Source organism: Cibotium barometz, chromosome 45, assembly GCF_041138505.1.
Source record: "Cibotium barometz isolate CiBa-2024 chromosome 45, ASM4113850v1, whole genome shotgun sequence".
NCBI lineage: Eukaryota > Viridiplantae > Streptophyta > Polypodiopsida > Cyatheales > Cibotiaceae > Cibotium > Cibotium barometz.
Window position 1 is genome coordinate 22,496,346 of NC_141090.1, and position 21,149 is coordinate 22,517,494.

At 44.0% G+C, this 21,149-nt stretch overlaps 1 protein-coding gene across 3 annotated transcripts in view; it reads right to left on the reverse strand.

Annotated features, from left to right (window-relative positions):
- Positions 1–13,764: 13,764 nt before the first annotated feature.
- The window catches only part of LOC147612523 (S-adenosyl-L-methionine-dependent methyltransferases superfamily protein), a 67,042-nt gene continuing 59,657 nt past the window's right edge, over positions 13,765–21,149 (reverse strand). The window contains exons 3-9 of one of the 3 annotated variants that reach the window (XM_086783157.1): positions 17,111–17,258; positions 15,663–15,743; positions 15,313–15,399; positions 14,859–14,944; positions 14,604–14,724; positions 14,246–14,329; positions 13,765–14,141 (exon numbers count right to left, since the gene is read on the reverse strand). In XM_086783157.1, the coding sequence (XP_086639283.1) occupies positions 14,255–14,329; positions 14,604–14,724; positions 14,859–14,944; positions 15,313–15,399; positions 15,663–15,743; positions 17,111–17,258 (598 nt within the window). In that variant the 3' untranslated portion in view covers positions 13,765–14,141; positions 14,246–14,254. Of the gene's footprint in view, positions 14,330–14,603; positions 14,725–14,858; positions 14,945–15,312; positions 15,400–15,662; positions 15,744–17,110; positions 17,259–21,149 lie in introns of all 3 variants that reach the window. The other 2 variants (XM_086783156.1, XM_086783158.1) reach the window with 2 other exon arrangements.

A 21,149-nucleotide genomic window follows, 5' to 3' on the forward strand; every position in this document is an offset into this window, starting at 1 on the left:
AGATGAGCAATGTCATGCCCTATTTCAACAACACCTGGTCTTTCAAGACTTTTGATTTCCTTGAACCACTCACCATGACTTGTCATGTGGTTCAAAGCACCTGAATCAACATACCATACATCATCCTTACATGCTGCTACATTATTTCCAGACACAGTATTAACTACATGTTGCATAACAAACAACCTCTCATTATCCTCATTATTTCTGCTAAAGGACGCATAGTCATTTTGCTACACTTTTCTGTTTCGCATGTCACTCTATTTCTTATATAGCAATCTGTCAACACATGTCCAGGCTTACCAAAGAAAAAACAACCTCGTGTATCATTATGTTGCCTTTCCCAATTACCATCACCTCGTTGACTTCCCCTGCCTATAAACTGGCCTCTTCCACTTGTGTATTGTTGTTGCAAATCCTGGGACTATTGCTGTTGTGTTGACCATAATTCTAATTACCTGTTCGACCACCGTGGCCATGTCCATGACCTCTACCTCGTCCTCTACTTGCACTTCTGTAGAAGGCCTGCTGCTCTGAACGGTTTTTGTTTTGTGAAGACTGTTGATCTTCATCCAAATTCTTCTCTTCAATGATCAGCATTGACACCAAATCTGTGAAGTTGGGAATGTTCTCCTAAGTCTGAATAGATGTCTTGAACGCCTTGTATTGTGGGCCGAGACCACATAGACACACTTTCACCTTATCATCTCATCAATAACAAAAATACCAATTGACTCAAGGGATTCCATAATGCCCTTAATCTTCAAGGCATAATCATTCACAGATATATTTTTCTTCTCCACAATATGAAGCTCATTCTTCAACTGAATCTTTCGTGCCTTGGTGTTAGTTTCATACAGCTTCACCAAGGTTTCCCATGCCTCCTTAGGTGACTTAACATCTTGTATATGCCCAATCATAGTGTCATGTATACTGATAGATGTTGAGATATCGAGCTCGTCTAGTGAGGCGGTGGCCACTAATGACCCGCCTGGGGGATAGGCCCCACACTTACACCACTGGCATGGTTGGTGAGATCTTGGGTGATATGCGGCCAGTGGGATGACAAGCTGTGTGACAGCCATTCTAGAGACTGGCATAGTTATAGCGCCAGCTCATTTAGTCGGGTTCACACTATAGAGAACCCGTGTATGTATTTGGTTGAGTACCTTTCATATTATTGTGTACTCTTATCTTGTATATGGTGTGTTGAGTGTTGAGTAGAGAAGAAGAAGAATTTCAGCCTCTCACCTTGTGTGTTCTCTATTAGGGTTTTGTGAGTGTGTGTGTGTGCTTGCAAGAGCTCAAGCTCTCTTCCCCCCTGCATCTTTTCATGGTATCAGAGCCTGGTTCGTGCTAAGGGCTGAGCTGCAAGCAAGAGAACCACAGGAAGCGGTACGAGGGTAAGAGCTTCAACTACTCTTCCCTATTGTGTTGGTGACTACACCCTTGTCGGGAGCTCTACGGTAGGCACCGGCAAACGGTCTCTGATTGAGGAGCTTTCTTCGCGGGAGTAAAGCTATAGGGCAACTATACAATCCTATCGGACTAAAATTTTCGGGCCGAAAACGCATTTCGGGCTCGTCTGGACCTCCGTTTTTCAGAAAGCAGGCGATTTCAAGCACTGCGGGTAAGTCATCGATTCTCTGCAGCACTTTGTTTTAAGAACTGCAGGAAGACAGATTGACTGTGCAGACACTGTGGGTGCTGCAAAGAGGTCTACAGTTGCCATTGGGTGTATGTATGCACATTGAAGTCACTGGTTGTAACATTTGAGAGTACTACAGTACCGCTGTGCAAAAATACAGCAGTTTGTGCAGGAAAGCCCAGAGTGCAGTTTCTGGTAAAATTGTGTGTTTGGCAAGATGTCTAATGATGGCATAACACAGATTGTGGCTGAGAAGCTAGATAAGAATAACTTCCATGCTTGGAGGTTCAGGTTGACGAATTTCCTGATGGGAAAAGGCTATTGGGACTACATAGAAGGTGAGCATGAAGAGGTACCGGAGATACCGGATATAAATCCGACTACTGCAGATGTGAAAGAGAGTTTAAAGACTGGAACCAAAGAGCCATGAAGGTTATGTATTGGCTATCCATTAGTATACAGGACACCATGATTGGGCACATTCAGGATGCCAAGTCCCCCAAGGAGGCGTGGGATACCTTGGTAAAGCTCTATGAAATAAATACCAAGGCACGTAAGATACAGTTGAAGAATGAACTTCATACTGTGGAGAAAAAGAGCATGTCTGTGAATGATTATGCGTTGAAGATAAAGGGTATTGTGGAATCCCTTGCATCTATTGGTGTGTCAGTAGATGATGATGACAAGGTGGAAGTCGTCTACGTGGTCTCGGGCCACAATACAAGGCATTCAAGACGTCCATTCAGACTCAGGAAAACATTCCCAACTTTACAGATTTGGTGTCTATGCTGATTATCGAAGAGAAGAACTTGGGTGAAGACCAACAGTCTTCACAAAGTAAAAATAGTTCAGAGCAACAGGTCTTCTACACGAGTTCAGGAAGAGGACGAGATAAAGGAGGCCGTGGACGCGGTCAAGGAGGTGGCCGAACAGGTAATCAAAATTATGGCCAGCAACAGCAGCAACAACAACAGTCCCAGAATCAACAACAACAACAACAACACGCAGGTGGAAGAGGCAAATTCAGAGGCAGGGGGAGTCAAAGAGGCCGTGGAAATTGGCAAAGGAAATATAATGATGCACGTGAATGCTATTATTGTTGTAAGCCTGGACATGTGCAGGCAGAATGTTATAAGAAGCAGACTGACATGCAAAATGGGAAAGTGCAGCAAAACAACTATTCATCCTCAAGCAGAAATAATGAGGATAATGAAAGGTTGTTTGTTATGCAGCATGTCGTGAATGCCATGTCTGAAAATGTTGATGCAGCACAAAAAGATAATGTATGGTATGTGGATTCAGGCGCTTCGAACCACATGACAAGTCATGGGGAGTGGTTCAAGGAGATGAAAAACCCGGAAAGACCAGGTTTTGTGGAAACAAGGGATGACACTACTCATCCAATTGCCCACGTTGGAGATGTGCCATTGTCTATGCAGGATGGCAAAGTGAAGTACCTTGCAGATGTACTTCATGTATCGAACATAACAAAGAATCTGGTTTCAGTTGGCCAGATGATTGAGCAGGGTTTGCAGGTGCGGTTTACCCTGATGGGTGTTATGTTGAAGATTTTAAAGACAAGTGCAGGTTGGTTGCAAAAGGCAACAGAGTGGGCAGAATGTTTACGTTGAATGTAGACATGCCTGAAATGAGTGCTGCAATGTTTGCAAATGGTTCAGGAGTTGTTGCAGACACAGACATATGGCATAAAAGAATTGGACATGTAAATGTGCAGAGATTGAAGTCTATGCAGACAAAAGGAATTGTGACAGGGCTGCCAAAATTTAAAGTGGAAGGTATGCAGAAAATATGTGAAGCATGCCAATTTGGGAAGCAAACAAAGCATGTGTTTCCACGTAACAGATATGTGAGCAGAAATGCACTAGATATTGTGCATTCAGATGTATGGGGTCCTACGAAGACCATATCTATGGGAGGCTGCAGGTACTATGTGACTTTCATTGATGACCACACAAGGAAAGTGTGGGTATATTTCATGAAGGAGAAGAGTGAGGTGTTCACTCACTTTCAGAATTTCAGAGTTTTGGTTGAAAAGCAAACAGGGAAATATGTAAAGTACCTAAGGTCAGATGGAGGGGGAGAGTACTTCTCCAATGAGTTCTTTGAATTTTTGAAGAAGAATGGTATTCGGAGGCAGTTTACCTGCAGATACACTCCGCAGCAAAATGGAGTTGCTGAGTGGAAAAACAGGCACATTGCTGAGATTGCGCGAGCATTGATGGAAGAGAAGAATATGCCGCATTGCTATTGGGCTGAGGCTGTTTCTACAGCAGTATACATCATGAACAGGACTCCAACTGCAGCCATACATGATGTAACTCCAGAGGAGAGGTTTACTGGCAGAAAACCAGATTTGTCTCATCTGAAAGTCTTTGGATGCATTGCATATGTGCATGTGCCAGATGAGCTGAGAACTAAGCTGGATCCGAAAGCTGAAAAATGTGTGTTTATTGGATATTCCCTTGAGCAAAAGGGATACAGGTGTTATAACCCTGCTACACGTGAGTTGAGGGTAAGCAGGGATGTTGTCTTTGATGAGATGAGCAGCTGGTATGCTGCTGAAAAAGAAGCTGTTGGGGCTGATGTGAGTGGAAGTGTGGTTGCACAGAATGCAGGTCAGCAATCACAGTCTTTGAGTGGACCAGGAGAGTCCTCATCTAGTGGGTCTATTGATAGACCATGGAGTGGCAGGTTGCGTCATAATACCAGTCCTGCAAATGTGATTAGTACATCACGTAAAGGAAAAGAGAAAGTGGTTGAGCCCCTTGATATGCCTGACATTTCTGCTGGGCATTCTCATGTTGATGGAGAGTTTAGTGGCTCAAATATGAGCCTTGATGAGGAGCTTGGGATCCCAGCTATGAGAACACCTTGTGTAAAGAAGGCTATGGAAGCCATGAATGAAAAGCTGCGAAGATCTGGGAGACTGAGAAATCCTGTGCAGAGATTTACCTATGATGGTTATATGGCACATCACTATGTATATATGGCAAAGGTTGTGCAGGTTGTAGAGCCCACATGCATTGATGAGGCTGTTGGAAATGTGTGTTGGGAGAAAGCTATGGATGAGGAGATGGATGCACTATATGGAAATGAGACTTGGGATTTAGTGCGATTGCCTGAAGGCACGAAAGCCATTGGATGCAAGTGGGTGTACAAAGTTAAACATAACAGTGATGGAAGTATAAACAGGTACAAGGCTAGATTAGTAGCCAAAGGATATGCGCAGACATATGGGATTGATTATGAGGAAACTTTCAGCCCAGTTGCCAAGATGGCAACGGTGAGAGTTGTGATAGCAGTGGCTGCGTCAAAGCAATGGTCTTTACATCAGATGGATGTAAAGAATGCATTCTTGCATGGGGATTTGCAAGAAGAGGTGTATATGTTGCAGCCACCTGGTTATGAGGATGTGGGTTACCCCGAGCATGTTTGCAGGTTGAAGAAAGCCTTGTATGGCTTAAAACAAGCACCAAGAGCATGGTCTGACAAGATTTCTGAATATCTTGTTACTATTGGCTTTCATGTAGCCAATGCAGATTTCTCATTGTATGTGAGACATGGTGATAGAGGGGTTGTGCTTGTTGTCATCTATGTAGATGACTTGATCATTACGGGGGACCATGATGCAGAGATCTTTGATGTAAAGATCTTGCTTAGACAGAAGTTCGAGATGAAGGATCTGGAAGAGCTCAGATATTTCTTGGGCATTGAGGTGATTAGGTCACCACATGGTATTGGATTACTGCAGAGACAGTATGGCTTGGACATGTTGTCCAAGTATGGTATGACAGGTTGTAAGCCTATTTTTGTGCCATTGGATCAGAATGGCAAGTTGAGTGCAGATTCACGAGAGATCTTGGAGGATCCTAGTATGTACAGGCGCATAGTAGGAAGCTTGATCTATATGACGATCACCAGACCAGATTTGAGCTATGTTGTTGGGTTGGTGAGTCAGTTTATGCAGGTTCCACGGAAACTGCATTTAGATGCAGTGAGACACATACTGAGGTATGTGAAGTCTACTTTGCATTGTGGACTATTCTATGAGACTGGGACAGAAATATGTGTACATGGGTACACAGATGCTGATTGGGCTGGTAGTATCTCAGACAGAAGATCTACCAGTGGCTTTATGTTTTCTTTGGGGAGTGCTGCTGTGACTTGGAGCAGCAAGAAGCAGCCTACAGTTGCTCTATCGAGTATGGAGGCCGAGTACAGAGGAGCTGCTATGGCAGCATGTGAGGTAGCTTGGTTGAGGAAGCTACTTGCAGATTTGGGTCTATCAGTGGATAGACAAGTTGTCATTTTCTGTGACAACATTAGCAGTATATTGTTGACCAGGAACCCAGTCTTTCATGCTCGTACGAAGCACATACAGGTCCACTACCACTTCGTCAGAGAGAAGGTCTTAGCAGGAGACCTTGACCTTGTTTATGTCAGCACAGAGGATCAGGTAGCTGACATCTTCACCAAAGCATTGGGTACAGAGAAGCTCCGCAGATTCAGGGCTTCGCTTGGTGTACATGAGATGGAGTTGAGCTCGAGGGGGAGTGTTGAGATATCGAGCTCGTCTAGTGAGGCGGTGGCCACTGATGACCCGCCTGGGGGATAGGCCCCACACTTACACCACTGGCATGGTTGGTGAGATCTTGGGTGATATGCAGCCAGTGGGATGACAGGCTATGTGACAGCCATTCTAGAGACTGGCATAGTTATAGCGCCAGCTCATTTAGTCGGGTTCACACGATAGAAAACCCGTGTATGTATTTGGTTAAGTACCTTTCATATTTTGTGTACTCTTATCTTGTATATGGTGTGTTGAGTGTTGAGTAGAGAAGAAGAAGAATTTCAGCCTCTCACCTTGTGTGTTCTCTATTAGGGTTTTGTGAGTGTGTGTGTGTGCTTGCAAGAGCTCAAGCTCTCTTCCCCCCTGCATCTTTTCAATAGAATGCCAATACATGACTTTCCTGGCTCCTTGATTCTAATCCTTGAATTCTTTTACATCTGCAGCAGTTGGATTAATCTCCAGTATCTTTGGTGCCTCCTCATGTTCACCTTCAATGTAGTCCTAGTAACCTTTTCTCATGAGGAAATTTGTCAATCTAAACCTCCAAGCATGAAAGTTGTTCTTGTCAAGCTTCTCTATAAGAATCTCGTTTATTCCATCATTCGACATCTTATCTACGACACAAAATTAGCAAAAACAGCACTCTTGTGTGACCTGTACAAACTGTTGTGTTCTCTAGAGGCGGTACTATATTGCACCCAAACTGTCACAAGGGGTGACCTCAATTTGCATACATAAACCCAATGGCAACTTTAAGACCTATTTGCAGTACACATAGTATCTGCACAACCAATCGCCCTTCCTGCAGTTCCAAAAACATAGTTCTACAAAGAATCAAAACTTACCCGCAATGTCCTTGAACACCTGCGAACTAAAAAAACGAAAGTCCAGACGCACCCGAAACGCGTTTTCGGCCCTAAAATGTCATCCAACGAATAGTATAGTTGCCCTATCTCTTCTCTCGTGAAGAAATCTTCTCGATCGAGGTTCGTTTGCCCATGCCTCCCAAAGAGCTCCCGACAAGGGTGTAGTAGCCAACACAAAGGAAAATGAGTCGATGAAGCTCTTACCCTCGTGCCGCTTCTTGTGCTACTCTTGCTTGCTGCTCAGCCCTTACCATGCACTAGACCCTAATACCATGAAAAGACGCAAGGGAGAAGAGAGCTTGAGCTCTCTTGCAAGCGCACACACTCACACAAATCCTAGAAGAGAACAGACAAGGTGAGAGGCTGAAAATTCTTCTTCTTCTTCACACAACAAAAGAGTTCTACAAAGAAGATAAAGTGACTAACACACATAATAGAGTATATACAAGCGGTCCATAATGTGAACACGCTACGTGGAGTGGATAGGTGTAGACTAGTCGGTGTAGTCTAGCTATAGAATCTCTGGCGAAGATATGTTGGTACCAACTACCAAACCCGCCAGTGATATAAATGTTGAAGGGTCATGCAAGCGCCTCGTGAGTGTCAGCTCATGTTGAGGTTAACATCTCAACGCTAGAGGCACTTTGCCAACATCTCAACGCTGGAGGCACTTTGTCGGATCTCCAATGCATGCATCTGCAACTCAAGCAAAGAGCTCGTCGACTGCGGTCGTGACTCCACGAGAGGGTCCCTGTGTCGAGGATCTGGAATCTGGGATACGGAAGGAGAGGGAGGAGGAGATGGAAAACACGACGCTGGAGAACAGGTACGCTCTTCTAGAGCCAAGATTTGTGCCTTCTGCTCGACCAACTTGGTTATTTGGTCTGTGATTGCTCGCATCATCTGCTGGAACATATCTGTAACACTCAAACCTGGTGCCCTAGCTGGGATGCCTGGTGCACTCTGGTCCCATGGTTCTTGGTCTCTCTCGTCGCGTCGAAGCTCGCCATAGCAAGAAAATGCACTTCCTTTCCGGAACGCAATCTGACCATCCACTATCTATGTGGGAGACGTCCGGAGGCTTTCGGAGGCTGAAAACCAACCGTCCTTCGAGGGACAGAAGTCACTCCAAAAAGGCTAGTCCACCGACATCTGAAAACCAATCACACGAGCGAGAAAAAATTCTGGTTTCTTTGTTGAATCTTTGCACTTGAAGTAGGCTCTGATACCACTGTTACATGCGGAAGCTTCGGAGAAGATCGGTAACTTCAAGGCTCAGAAATCAGCACTCTTTTCGCGACAAAAATTAACGCACAAACTGAATGAAGATGTGCTGAAAATAGAGAGAGAGAGAGAGAAAGGGGGGGAGAGATGGAGAGGACACATTATTGAGTCCCAAATACCCTCTGTAGGGGCCCCACCACGGATGGTGTATTTGCTTTATTAGAATGATGTAAATCTGAAAGAAAATACAAAAATCTTGACCTTTCTTGGCTGAGAAAACTCTGCCCTTGACCTGCAGTCCTTCACCCCTTTTAGCAACTCCTTGGCTTGTCTAGCCCTTGTATGCTTGAGCTCTTGGTGAAATCTGAGATGCCACAATGGGATTGTGGGCTCCTCTAGTTATACTCCTCCAGGATGAGCAGTCGGCCAGTTCCCTTTTCTGCCCACGACTGATAATCAGCATTAAATGCTAGAAAAATCACATAAAATGTTGCGCATCATTCCCTAGATGGCTGGGCATCATGCGCCTGATTCCAGATGGACTGGGCACTGATTCTGCAAGTACCCTGAGGTTGGGCAGCCTGTATGGGCTGCCCCATACCTGCCTTACAACCCAATAATTGCTTCATGGACTGTTGGCTGCCCCTGGCATGCTTCTCGGGCTGTCCCCTACAGCCCCTCCATGGCTAGTGGGTTCAGCCAGGGCCTTCCTGGCCCTCATGGGGGTGGTTTCACACCATCCCCATGCCCACACTAAGACAGGGGGTAGCCCTATGGGCTGGCCCCTTGATCTAAAAGCAAACCACCCTAACTAACTACACAATGATCTGGCATCCGGTACCATACCAGATACACAGAATCATTGACATCAATTCATGTCAAGGACAGTGCACACCTGACCTTGGACTCATGTGCAGGACAATGCACACTTGACCTCGAACGCCGTAGATGGATCCCTTACTTGTCCCGGACTGGGCTCACATGGGACCAATTCACCATCCCTGGTCCTGCACCTTCTGTACAGATATGTCTACGTGGCATCCAAGTGCGGGATGCACGTGACACATAATTAGAGGGGTTGGGAAATTGAGAGCTGAGGAAAAAACACAGGAAAGAAGTAGGTGGAGTGAACTTATTCAAAAAAAGAGACAAATAGGAAAGCTAACAGATGAGGAGACTAGCTGGCTTGAAGAGTGAAGATGAGAAAGGTATTAGGAGAGAGGATAACACATAAATGGAAAACCTTTAATAATAAGAGGAAGCCTGATAGATATCTCTTTAAAATGGTTAAGGTGAAGAATTGCAAGGAAGTTATGGGTAGGGTATTGGATGAAAATGGACAAGGGGTAGAGGAAATTAGCTTGATTGCTAAAAAATGGGTAGAATTTTTGGGTTCAATTCTCAGTCTTTAAGAGGATTGCTCAAGTAAAAGATTTCAAGCTAAGAGTAAACTGTTAGGACTCGTAAACTGTTAGGACTAGTTAACTATAAAGTGGATCCTGACAAGGTGAAGTGACTGGAGAGGAGAATTCTGCAAACTTTTGCATTCCGTTTGAGCACTTTTCCAAACCATTCTGTTGAGTGCTTTTGCATTCCTGCAAACCATTCCGTTTGTGAGTTGAGTGCTTTTGCAAACCTTGAAGGTTGGAGATATTGATGTTGATGAATGTTGGGATGCTCTCCAAAAGCAAGGAAGAGAGCGGTGGGATGGATTGTCTGTAGAGTTCTTCATTGCTTTTTTGCCATCACTAAAGGAATTAGTGTGGAAAATTTGCAAAAAGGTCTTCATTTCAAGAAACTTGGATAAGGATCTGAAGGAGGAACTAGTGAAACCCATTCCTAAACAAGCAGCCTATCAACAAGTTTAACCACTAGAGACCCATTACCTTGCTGACTGTTATATACAAAATTTTGGCCAAAATTATTGCCATAAGGATCACCCCCGTTTTCTAGTCCAAGTCATTTCCAAGAGGCAATATGACTTCATAAAAGGTAGGTCAATTTATGACAATATTTACGATGCCATGTTGGGGAGAGATTTTGCTTTGAGGACACATCAGAAGTGCATTTTATTACAACTTGACATGGAAAAGGCTTATGACAGGGTGCACTGGTAATTTGTGGCTAGGATAATGGAAGAAATTGGGATTTGGAGTTAGGATGGCCATTTGCATATACACCCTTACTTTGGGTGGACATTCCAAGCTGATGCTGAATAGGAGGGTGGGGGGTGAGGTAAGCAGGTCAGTAAGACAGGGCCGCCCTCTTGCTCCTTTATTATTTTCTATTGCTTCTCATCCCCCGATAGTGGCATTGGAACATGCTTCTGCTGAAGGGAGGGTAACAATCCTGAAGCTAAGTAATGGGGAGCAGCTGAATATACAATGTTTTGATGATGACTCTCTACTCTTCTTGAAAGCTGATGATGATGATGTAATACAGGCTTTATGCATTATTCAAGATTTTGCAGATGCCTCTGGGTCCAAATGTAATATACATAAATCCAAAATAATAAGTTTGTCTAGGATAAGAGGGGACAGATTGTTAGACATATAGGGAATCCTTTTGGAGTTGAAGTAACTAACAAACACTTTAACTGACTGGCCCTGGACAGATTTTATTTAAAGCTTAAAAAATGGGAAGGCATTATAGTCCCATTTCATGAGACAGGGTAGCTATATGTAATACAGTGTTGAATGCTTACATTATATTTTTATGCCCTGTGTTGGAGTTTGGAAAGGGTCATTAGTAGAAAATTATGAGGCCCATAGGGACTTTTTATGGAGAGAAATGGAAGCTCTAGTAAAAAGGTCTAAGCCTGGCTTGCATGGGATAGATTAAGCTTACTAAAGAATGAGGGAGGCATTGGTATTTTGCATCTTCCCTCTCAGACAGTAGCAAGGATGGCCTTACTTCTCCCCAAGTGCCTTCAACAGAAGGAGATATGGGCTAAGATGCTAAAAGATCTTGTGGAGGACTCTTATATTTATTTTGAGGGTAGATGGCAAGGACTAGGATGGAAGGATAAATTATTCTCTTATGCCCCTCTCAAGATTACAGGCTCCCCTCTTTGTAGAATGCTCTGCAGTAAATGGAAAGAGACTTTAGGGGTGATGGCTTGGAATGGATGTTCTAGAGTTTCACGAAACTCTCTGTTATGCTTGGGGATTTGGTGGACTCACAAATTTAACCCTTCCTTAGCTCTTCAAGATCCCGAAATAGCTAAATACTTGAATAACAAAGGATTAAGGAGGTTGTCTAATTGTTGGGATGTGACCTGAGTGGGATGGAAGGAACCTGAACAGTCAGAAGAGGAACTTGGAGTGACCTTTAGGGAAAGGCAGTTGGCTAGACAAGTGCTGGAGGAGGTACAAAAGGGATGGACTTCTACAGCTTTTGATGAATGATAAAGGATTGGGTTTGGTACAATCGAGTAAAACTGGACAGAGGGTCAACAAAGGATTTGTATAAGGAATTGAGAAAAAGTGAGGAAAATGTAATTTATTGCAATAAAATCTAGAGGGTAAGCTAGAGCTCCAATAGTTGGAGAAAGAGATGGAAAGAAATATGGGAAATTGATATTACAACAAAATCCCTAGTTTTCCTCTAGAGAGTATGCATGGGGACCTTGCCTATTGGAACTAAGCTGTTACAAAGAAATTTTACCAGTGGTTGCTGTCCTAGGTGTAAAACTGCTATTGAGGATGGGAAACGTGCCTTTTGGGATTGCCTTGCTATCAGAGGTACTTGGATCACAAGGAAATGGGTCTATTGTAATAGAGGGATACAAGTCCAATGGGGAGACTAGATACCAAGGGAGATGGTCAACTAATAATGGACATGCTACTTTTATCTTCAATATAATCAGATTCTATTGTCTTTGGGAGATATGGAATACCAGGAATTGTATAGTCTTTCAAAAAGCAATTGACACATGGATAGATGTGACAGAGTTGATGCATAAATGTATATACATTTGTTGGTCTATATACTTTGTAAACAAACTAAATAAGTATGAGATGATGCACATGATTCAGGCCTTGCAGACAGCTATCACTTGACTCCTATTCTTGAGAGGGAGACTTCCATTCATAATGGGCTGAGCCTAACAAGTTGTTTTCTATGCTTTCAGGAAATCACAAGACTAAATTTGAAGTCAAAGCCAGTGAAGTTTGACCCAAAGACTAGAAGATGGTATCGCAAAGTGAAACAAATGGATTATACTTTTGTGGCTTTTATAGAGAACTCGGTTGGAATCAGACCACTAGTTAAAATCGGGTCTAACAAGGGTGATGTTCTGGCAAAACACTCCTAAAGGATGCACTTCTGAAGCCATGATTGAAGCCTACATTCAATTAGGGTATCATATTTCATGAGAACAGTCTTCTTTTGTATTGGAGGATAATAGATGGTCTTTCGTCTGCAATTTACCAAACAGGGTCTGAATGATCGTAAATTTGATGTAAAGATATAAAGTTGCTTTTTGTTAAATAAATATATCTATCTATTGGTCCCAAAAAAAAAAAAAAAGAACGAGACAAGGGTTGTGAGCGAGAAGAGAACTATAGAGAGCAAAGAGTTAGCTATGGAGTCTAAGGTTGCATTTTGAAGGTCACCAATTAAAGAAGCAGTTTTCAGGCTTGAAGGCCAGGCGAGGGGAGGCCTTCAAATTTCAGCCCTGCATGCATCCCCTCTCTACCTATACAGAGAATGGCGGCACCCTCCCCGAGATGTCCCTCTGCCAAGCAAGCTGTACGAGTCCGCCTGCTCTCACTGTGCCTGCCCTCCATCCATCCATCCATCTTCTGCAGGGAGAAGGACTCTTTTTTGTATGAGAGAGAGTGGGTGTGTGTGTGTGTGTGAGGGGGGCGGGGGCGCTCCCTCCCCTATGTGTGCACCTTCCTCAGCCCTGTTCCTACACAGACTAAGGCACTCCTGCACCAGCAACTAGGGCTAAAAAGATTCCCTTAATCAATATTTTTTCCTAAATAGGATGCTAATTTAGAACCTTGAATATTGCACCTTTGTCACACATCAAACAAATCGATTCAATAGCTCAAAGAAGCATTTCAGGTTGCCTATTTCATCCTTCTGGTGCCATCTTGCTGGCTTCCGGCCAGCCAATAATAAAGTTGCATCTTCAACCCATCTAAAACTGTTGGGCTCCTTTTAAAGCCCTGTGTTCTAAAGATATGGTTTCCTAAGGAGATCTCCCTCAACCTTATGCATGGCCTAAACATAAAATAGAACTTTATAGAAGTATGTAAGCCTATTTGGTAGTCTGCCAAATCTTCTAAACCCATGTACGAACCATCCACCATCAATATGAAACCATCTGGTGTTCAAACTTAGGGTTAGTTCCAAATCATTTGAGGTATTATTGATTGCTACTTCACATAACGGGAGGGTTACAAACACGAGCTGAATACCACTGAAACACTAAATTGTGAGCTTGGAGCATTGATTTCTAATATACGCGCACACCCCTCCCTCGCTTACAACACCCACCCAAAAATACTGAGATACCCAATGCCAAGTTAATGAAGATAAAATCATCTAATCTCTACTCAGAGGTTTGGCGAAGATCCTTTGTTGTCAATTGGTAGACCATCTTGACCTCTTTGTATACAATTAGCTTGTACAAAAAGTGAGATTGGATCTCAATGAGTTACATGTAAGCATGTAACATGGGATATTTGTAATGGCCATGCAACTATGCATGGTTAGTCGCTCCACTGATTCTCTCATCCTCCAAAACAAATGTGGTGCCATTGATGTATTTGCGTAGCCACATTTCAACTTTCTAGTCATTCTGTTGGGGGTCGTTAAAGAATATGTAAGATCAAGCCTAATGTTATACAACTGGAAAACTGAAAAAAGTATACATTTTATTAGTGGACTTTACAAAGAGAATACTTGGTGATGCTAGGCCTGAAGCTTTCTTGAAAACACCACATACATTGGATCCGTTCTCCCCGGATTTGGGGAGATGTCAAGAGCCTGCAAACAAAAAAACAATGATTAGGGTTACATGCAACCATTGAACGACAATGATAGAGATGGGAAGATTTGTGGTTTTAAGGATGAATTGTCCCATACAGATTGAAAGGGTTCACCTGGCCCTCTTTGCTGTAGTCAATTGATTACTTAAAGTGAAGCATTATAAATGTTATGAAATCCGAGGGAACAGTTGAAAAACAATGGTGTCATGGATATTTCAACCCAGTCACATTGCATTGTACAGCAAGAAACCAAGGTTGGGATATAAACTTGCCTGGGGCGGCTCATAGCCACCAGCATAATGGAAGTAAGAACCAACAATGTAGACATGATCCACATCTCCAGTTCCCGTCCATATAGAAATCGCCTTGGTCCAAAAGCATCGATTTGAAAAGCTATGAGCCATGCAGCCACATATAAGCAGAGTAAAAGAAGGCTCATGTATAGATGAGACTTTGTCAAAGTAGTCTAGCTCGTAAGAGAATCACATCTTTCTACCTTCATTGCAGCGATGTAAAACTTCATATACCTCATGACAGCAAGCCCCCCCGGTTTGAGCACTCTTCTCATCTCCTTGAAGACTTCCAAAGGTTTTGCCAGGTAATCAACACTAACCTACAAAGATATCACTCTGTTGGCATCCATGCCTTACTTTCATCTTAGCATTGAAAAATGCAGGTAAAACCCATGCAAATAGTACATGTACAAGAGTCTTATCAACTCTGGAATCTTCCCCATAACTTTACTGCAGTTCATGAACTAAAGGTCATAACACTCTTGCTTTCCACTTACAAACAAACATATCACCAGTCTTTCTTACACAAGCATTTAGACATGCATGATCATGCTAAGTTCTTTTACAAACCTACAAGCATACTAGACTGGTGGTGAGGAGTTTCAACTCCTCAGCCTACACAAGCAACATGTGTGTGTGTGTGTGTGTGTGTGTGTTCTTTTACGAGATACATTGTGAATAAGCTCACCGCATTCGTGATGACATCGAATGAATTGTCCTCATAAGGCAATGCAGTGTTCTGGTTAAGATCCTGAACCGCATACTCGGTCAGTATCTGCAAGCAAAGACCCAAAGGGGAGTACACTTCAGCTTCCAATTCATCAATTGTTAGCACCCCTTTTATCAGACTTTTTGACAGAAATTTACAACTGGGCCTGACAAGTATTTTGAAAAAGACAGGATTTTTTTTTTGTATTTTCTTTGCTTAAAAGACATTGTTTCTTCATTTTGTTTATTCAAATCAAGATTACTAATTTTTTGAAATATCAAAGATGTGTACTATCCAATTATTTTAAAGCTGAGACACATGGACTTTACCGGATTTCGTTTAAGCTCTTCGTCATTCAGACCCAATCCAGCAATCCTTTCCTGCTTATAACCTTTTGGATAATGGCTTATCTGTGATTGGGTACAAGCAAGTCCACAATAAAAGGCGTACCATTAACCTCATTAGATATTTTAAAGGACCAAATATAGGTTTCTTTACTTACTAATTGTATGTATGTATATGGATATGTATATGTATATGCATACGCATACGGGTATCCATACGCACAACATGCATGCGTATGTGTAAATATACATCTACACACACACACACACACACATTTTTATTAAGATTTCCTTACAAATCATATATTTTGTTGATCGCTCCACCTGCACCTGCTCGCGCACTGTTATGCGCATATATGTATGTGTGTATGTAAATATAAATATATATTTGTATTAAACTATATAAAAACACACATTAAATGAGTGTGTGTGTGCGTGTGCGCACGCACATGTATACATACATGTGTGTGTGTGTGTGTGTGTGTGGTGTGAGCACACATGAACTTGGCATGTGCACCGAATGTGTGTATACAAACATATATGTATGTATGTATATATAAATGTGTGTGTGTGTGTGTGTGTGTGTGTGTGTTGATAGGATTGCCCCTCAAGTAACGATCGTTTCTGTGGAGATGTCTGGTTGGACTATTCCCGGTTGGATCTCTTTTGGCATGAAGGTGCCTTGAAACTGCTTCTTGTAGGCGGTGCTCTCATCCTACAGAGATAGTGCCTCACCTTCTGTGATATTGTTCGCACTCTCGTGATTTTCGTGATGATTTGTCTGCACATCTTCGAGCTCGTTTTCCGGGGAGGTGTTTCGGTCGAATGTTCTGGCTTTTTGGTTGCCTTTCTCCTCCCGTAACAAACTATACAGATTTCCTTGACTGGACCAGATTCGCAGCATTGTGGACTATCTATCATGCTCGGAATTAGTTGCTCTTCTCTAGTGATTCTATCCGGTTGTTTGTTTATTTCCAGAGACCCCTTTTCCAGTCCCTTCGAGATTCTCATGAAATCAAGGGACTAACCTTCCTGCAATTAGAAGACTGTTTCTGATCTGAGTAGTAGCTGTCCTGATTTGGGACAGCTATGAATGTATATTTCTTTTTTCTTAATGAGACACTGGTTTCGCTAAAAAAAAAGGTGTGTGTGTGTTGATATACATATACATATACATATACATATACTGTGTGCATGTGGGCACAAGTGAAGCCACTAGTGCAAATGCACTGATAGAAATATATGGTTTCTAAAGAAAAATAATAAAAAAGAACCACTTTAAAAAATAAAGTTTTTGTTTCTCAATCTCGATAATTATATTCAATCTAAGGTCATACTTTTTCACTTTTATTATGTCTGATCACCCGTGTGTGGGGGTGTGCATGCACACAAACAAGCACAAGGAGATATGTAGGAGAGAGTTAAATGCCTACCCAACTGCTACACATGTCAAGCAAAGCAACCCCCGGGCTATTACTAGGAGGGAAAACAGAAGCATAGTATTTTGTCAAGGCTTGTATTGCTGGATCATCGATATGCGTAACAAATCGTGGAGAGCTATAAAAGAATGTATCTGGTGATCTGCAGCAACAAAAAAACCAAGTCAATCAAAAATTCATAACATCAACAAACCTCCCACCCCAACCTAGACTAAGCTTAACCTAGAATGTGCTTTGAATGCAGCTTCTATTCTTGCTAGATTGATTAGTTTGGGCACATGCTTAATTTGGGCTATGTCCCTTTGCTTGGACTGGAGAAAACAGAAGAAACAGAACCACGCCATAAGATCATACAATTGATTGCATAAAAAACAAGACCTCAAGCAACTTGCACAAGCCTTTATTTTGAGACGTGACTTACCCCTTTGAATAGATGTTAACACAACCCAACGGAAAGAAATGGACACACCCAAGACGTTTTCAAAATGGGTAAAATTGTTCACAGAAGCAAAGCCCAATACCGAGTCATCAAGACACAACAGAAGATAGTGCATAACATAGCAATAACTGAAACATTTAAAAAAACATTCATTTTGGGAAAAGGCAGGCTACCCATCATAAGCCAAGGACTAATAGAATCAGGAAATCACATACGTGTGCCAAATACCATCAAAGAAGTACATACACTCAAATGATGATGACAATTACACAGAATATAGCTGGTGTTGAACTGCAAAACTCCCCCCACCCCCCCCCCCCCCCCCCACATGGCCTCCGACTTGCCCCCATACCCAAAACACCAACCAAACAACACTCACAACTCCATTGCTCACCAATGCCCCATCAATTCTAACTGCTTTGCCTCCTGGCCATTTTTTCCCCCATAGACTTATTCAATAACCACCACGTACACACATTAACAAACAGGACATCTATCCATCCCCCATAATCAATTCCATTTCCCCCTTTGGCATGCATTTGACCACTCATACCAATGTGATAGGACGGGTCCTAGCATTGTGGCATGCTCCCTAACAAATCCTTAGAAGATTGCAGCTCAAAATAAGGACCCTCTCCAAGATGACCTCAAAGAATGCATGTGCAAAGAGAAATACTCACAAGGTTTTATGACTTGGAAAATCCACGAGGGTTGTGAAGAGCCTAGCAGTTTGCAAGGTCTCCAAGATGGCCTCCAAGCATGCATGTGCAAAGAGAAATGCATACAAGGTTTTTGACTTAGCAAATCCGCAAGGGTCTGAATGCCTAGCAGTTTGCCATGTGCACAAGGAGGTGAACGAAATATCCCATGTGCATCAAACACAAAGGGGAGAAGGGTTGCTGCTATTGATTTTCCAGGCTCCTTTTCTGGTCAGCCACCATGAGGCTTCTTGCCAGACATTGGTTGCCTGACCCCTCTGCTGCACTGTGCTGCTCTCTGTTCTCAGGTCAGGGCCACCTCTCAGGCCCAGCGCTCCTTGGGTGACCACTTGGCTTGTATTCTTGGGCCGGGTTAGGCATGATTCCCAAAACTCCAGCACGGTAAGCTGACTCTCTCTTCAATGGACACAAGCCCGCTATTTTTGCAAATAAACAACCCCACTTTCCTCTCATTGGGCAGCAAGCCACAGAAATTCACTCTCTTCTTCCTAAGAATTGAAGGACACTCTCATAAGCAAACATTTTCTCTCTCTAACAGACAAACTAATGAGCCAGAATTATAAGAAACCCAACATGGTGAACCAACAGCACTAGACTGAGTCGAGCGTGAGCTGGAGCAGCCCCCCTGGTCACGAACCTGTGCCCTCTCCCCCCTGCCCGCCTTCGCGCTGCCCCCGCCTCTCCCCTTTTTGCCCGCCCACCCGCCTGCGCCCTCTTCCTCCCTTCCCCTTCTCCTGTGCGCTGCCCCCCCTGGACGTTTTCTTCAATTCCACCTCCTGCCCCTTGTTTTCTGGGCTTTCCACCAGCTGCTCTCTCCCTCCCTTCCCCTTGTCCCACACTCTGCCCCCCCTGGGGGTTTTCTTCCTTTCCGCCTCCTGCCCCTCTTCCTCCCTGCCGCCCCCTGTGTTTTCCCTGTTTTCCACTAGTTGCCCGTTTCCTCCTTTGCCTTCATTTCGTCCCACCCCCTCCTTTGATTCCCATTGCAGCCCTTCCTCTCCCTTCCTCCCGCCCTTTGCTTGCCCTCCCCTTCAGTGCTTCTCCTCCGCAGGTTCTTGCTCACGGGTAGTCTCCTTTTTGGCAAGTTCCGTCAACTTCTCGTCTTTGGAGGCCGTTACCTCGCCGAGATCCCTCTCCAAGCTCCCAGATTCCAACAAGGCCCTCTGGCCCTACCGAGGCTTCAGCAGTCCCTTCCTCACATCCCCAGCCTCCCCCTCCCTCCCATGCGGATTCCTCTCCTCCTCATCCTTTTCCCACCCCTCAGCTGCCTTGCCCTCCCCCCCTTTTTTCGGCTTCAGCTCTCCTCTCAGCAACTTCCTCTGATCTGACTCCTTCAAAGGGAGCTCTCACTCCTTCAGACCCCCTCTTCTCCCCCCTTCCGCCTCTCACGAGCATTCCCGCTGCCCTCCGGCCGCACCAGACCTAGAGCGGAGGCCGCCGGCGAGTTCAGACCACTGCCTAATTCATCATTTCTCGTAGTCAATAGAGATGACCATCGCTGCCTCTCCAGTGAGAGCTCTCTCTCTAGAACCGCTAGGTCCCCCCTTCCCCCCCAGGTTCTGGGGCAGCCAGTGGATTACAGTTTCTTCCAATGTATCCCCATCAAAGGAAGTGGTATGTTCGAGGAGACGGTGGCTCCCATTTGGATTTGCGTGGTGTTTCACCGCTCTAGGCCCTCCACGCCTAAGATTGGCACAATGATCTTCTCCTTCCCCTTGAGTGTAGCACCAAGGATGGAATGGGATATGGAGTCAGTGTCAACTGCCATCCAAGCACGCAGTCGTGCTCTCTCATCATTTGCATGATCTACACATCATCGATGTGCTTACCCATTGGTACTATTAGTGATTCTTGTTGGTTTGTCATTTATGTTTCGCCTGCCAGGCTTTGCTTTGCGCTTCACCCCTTCAGCATATAGAGATGCATTAGTAGCCCTAGTACTCCATCCACACCCTCTGGTTTGTACACCACCATTGAGTCCCCTATGGTCGTGTTGTCATACTTGTACATTTTATTCTCACTCCACATTTTCCTCTTGATGACTAGAGGAACATCATTGTACTACTTGTTTGTCTCATAGGCCAATTTTGGCCTTTTGCAGACGTTAATATATCTTTCTTTCTCTCGATGTGCACACCTCGAATCTTCTTTGAAACGGAAGACAAGGTGAGCAAAGCGAGGCGCCTGCAGGCTGCCGAGGTAATCGCAGCAGCCATAGCTCCACCACACAAAGACGGATTCGTGAGGTTCCCCGCCGACATGTCACGCTCCCATCACAGAGGCCTGACATTCACTCCACCATCAGATCGGCGGGTATCGACATTAGTTGATCACAGCATATCTCACTCCACACAGGATCATCTGTTGATCACATGTACTGTCAGATGTTTTCATTTTACTTTTTCTTTCAGTTTTCCATAGCTCAGTATATCCGTGGTACCATTGTATTACTTTTGGTCTCATAGGCCCTTGGGGTCTTCCGTAGACGTTAATATAACTTTCTCTCTCTCTCTCTCTCTCTCTCTTCATCTTAGGGCCTGGCGCCTAAGGGTTGCCCTGCAGCCGCCATGTGTCCCCTCATATGCCTACGCCCTCCTCTTGCGGCAAGTCCCTAAAGCCGCCTAACGCCCAACGCAAGCTGATTTCTTATGAGGAGAGGCATGCCTCTTGAATCAAGATTTTCTAAATAATTTTTGACATTAACTGGAATTCAACTAGGGGCAGCTCCGTTAACAGCACCACCACTTTCTGTGTTCCACTCTCTTTCTTGTTTTCGTGCTACCTCAGGCAGCGCTGCTACTTCTTCTCCCTTGCTGGGCTCTGCCACCTCCTTTGCTAATGGTGCTGTTGGACATTGATTATCTTGCGTTGCAGCAAC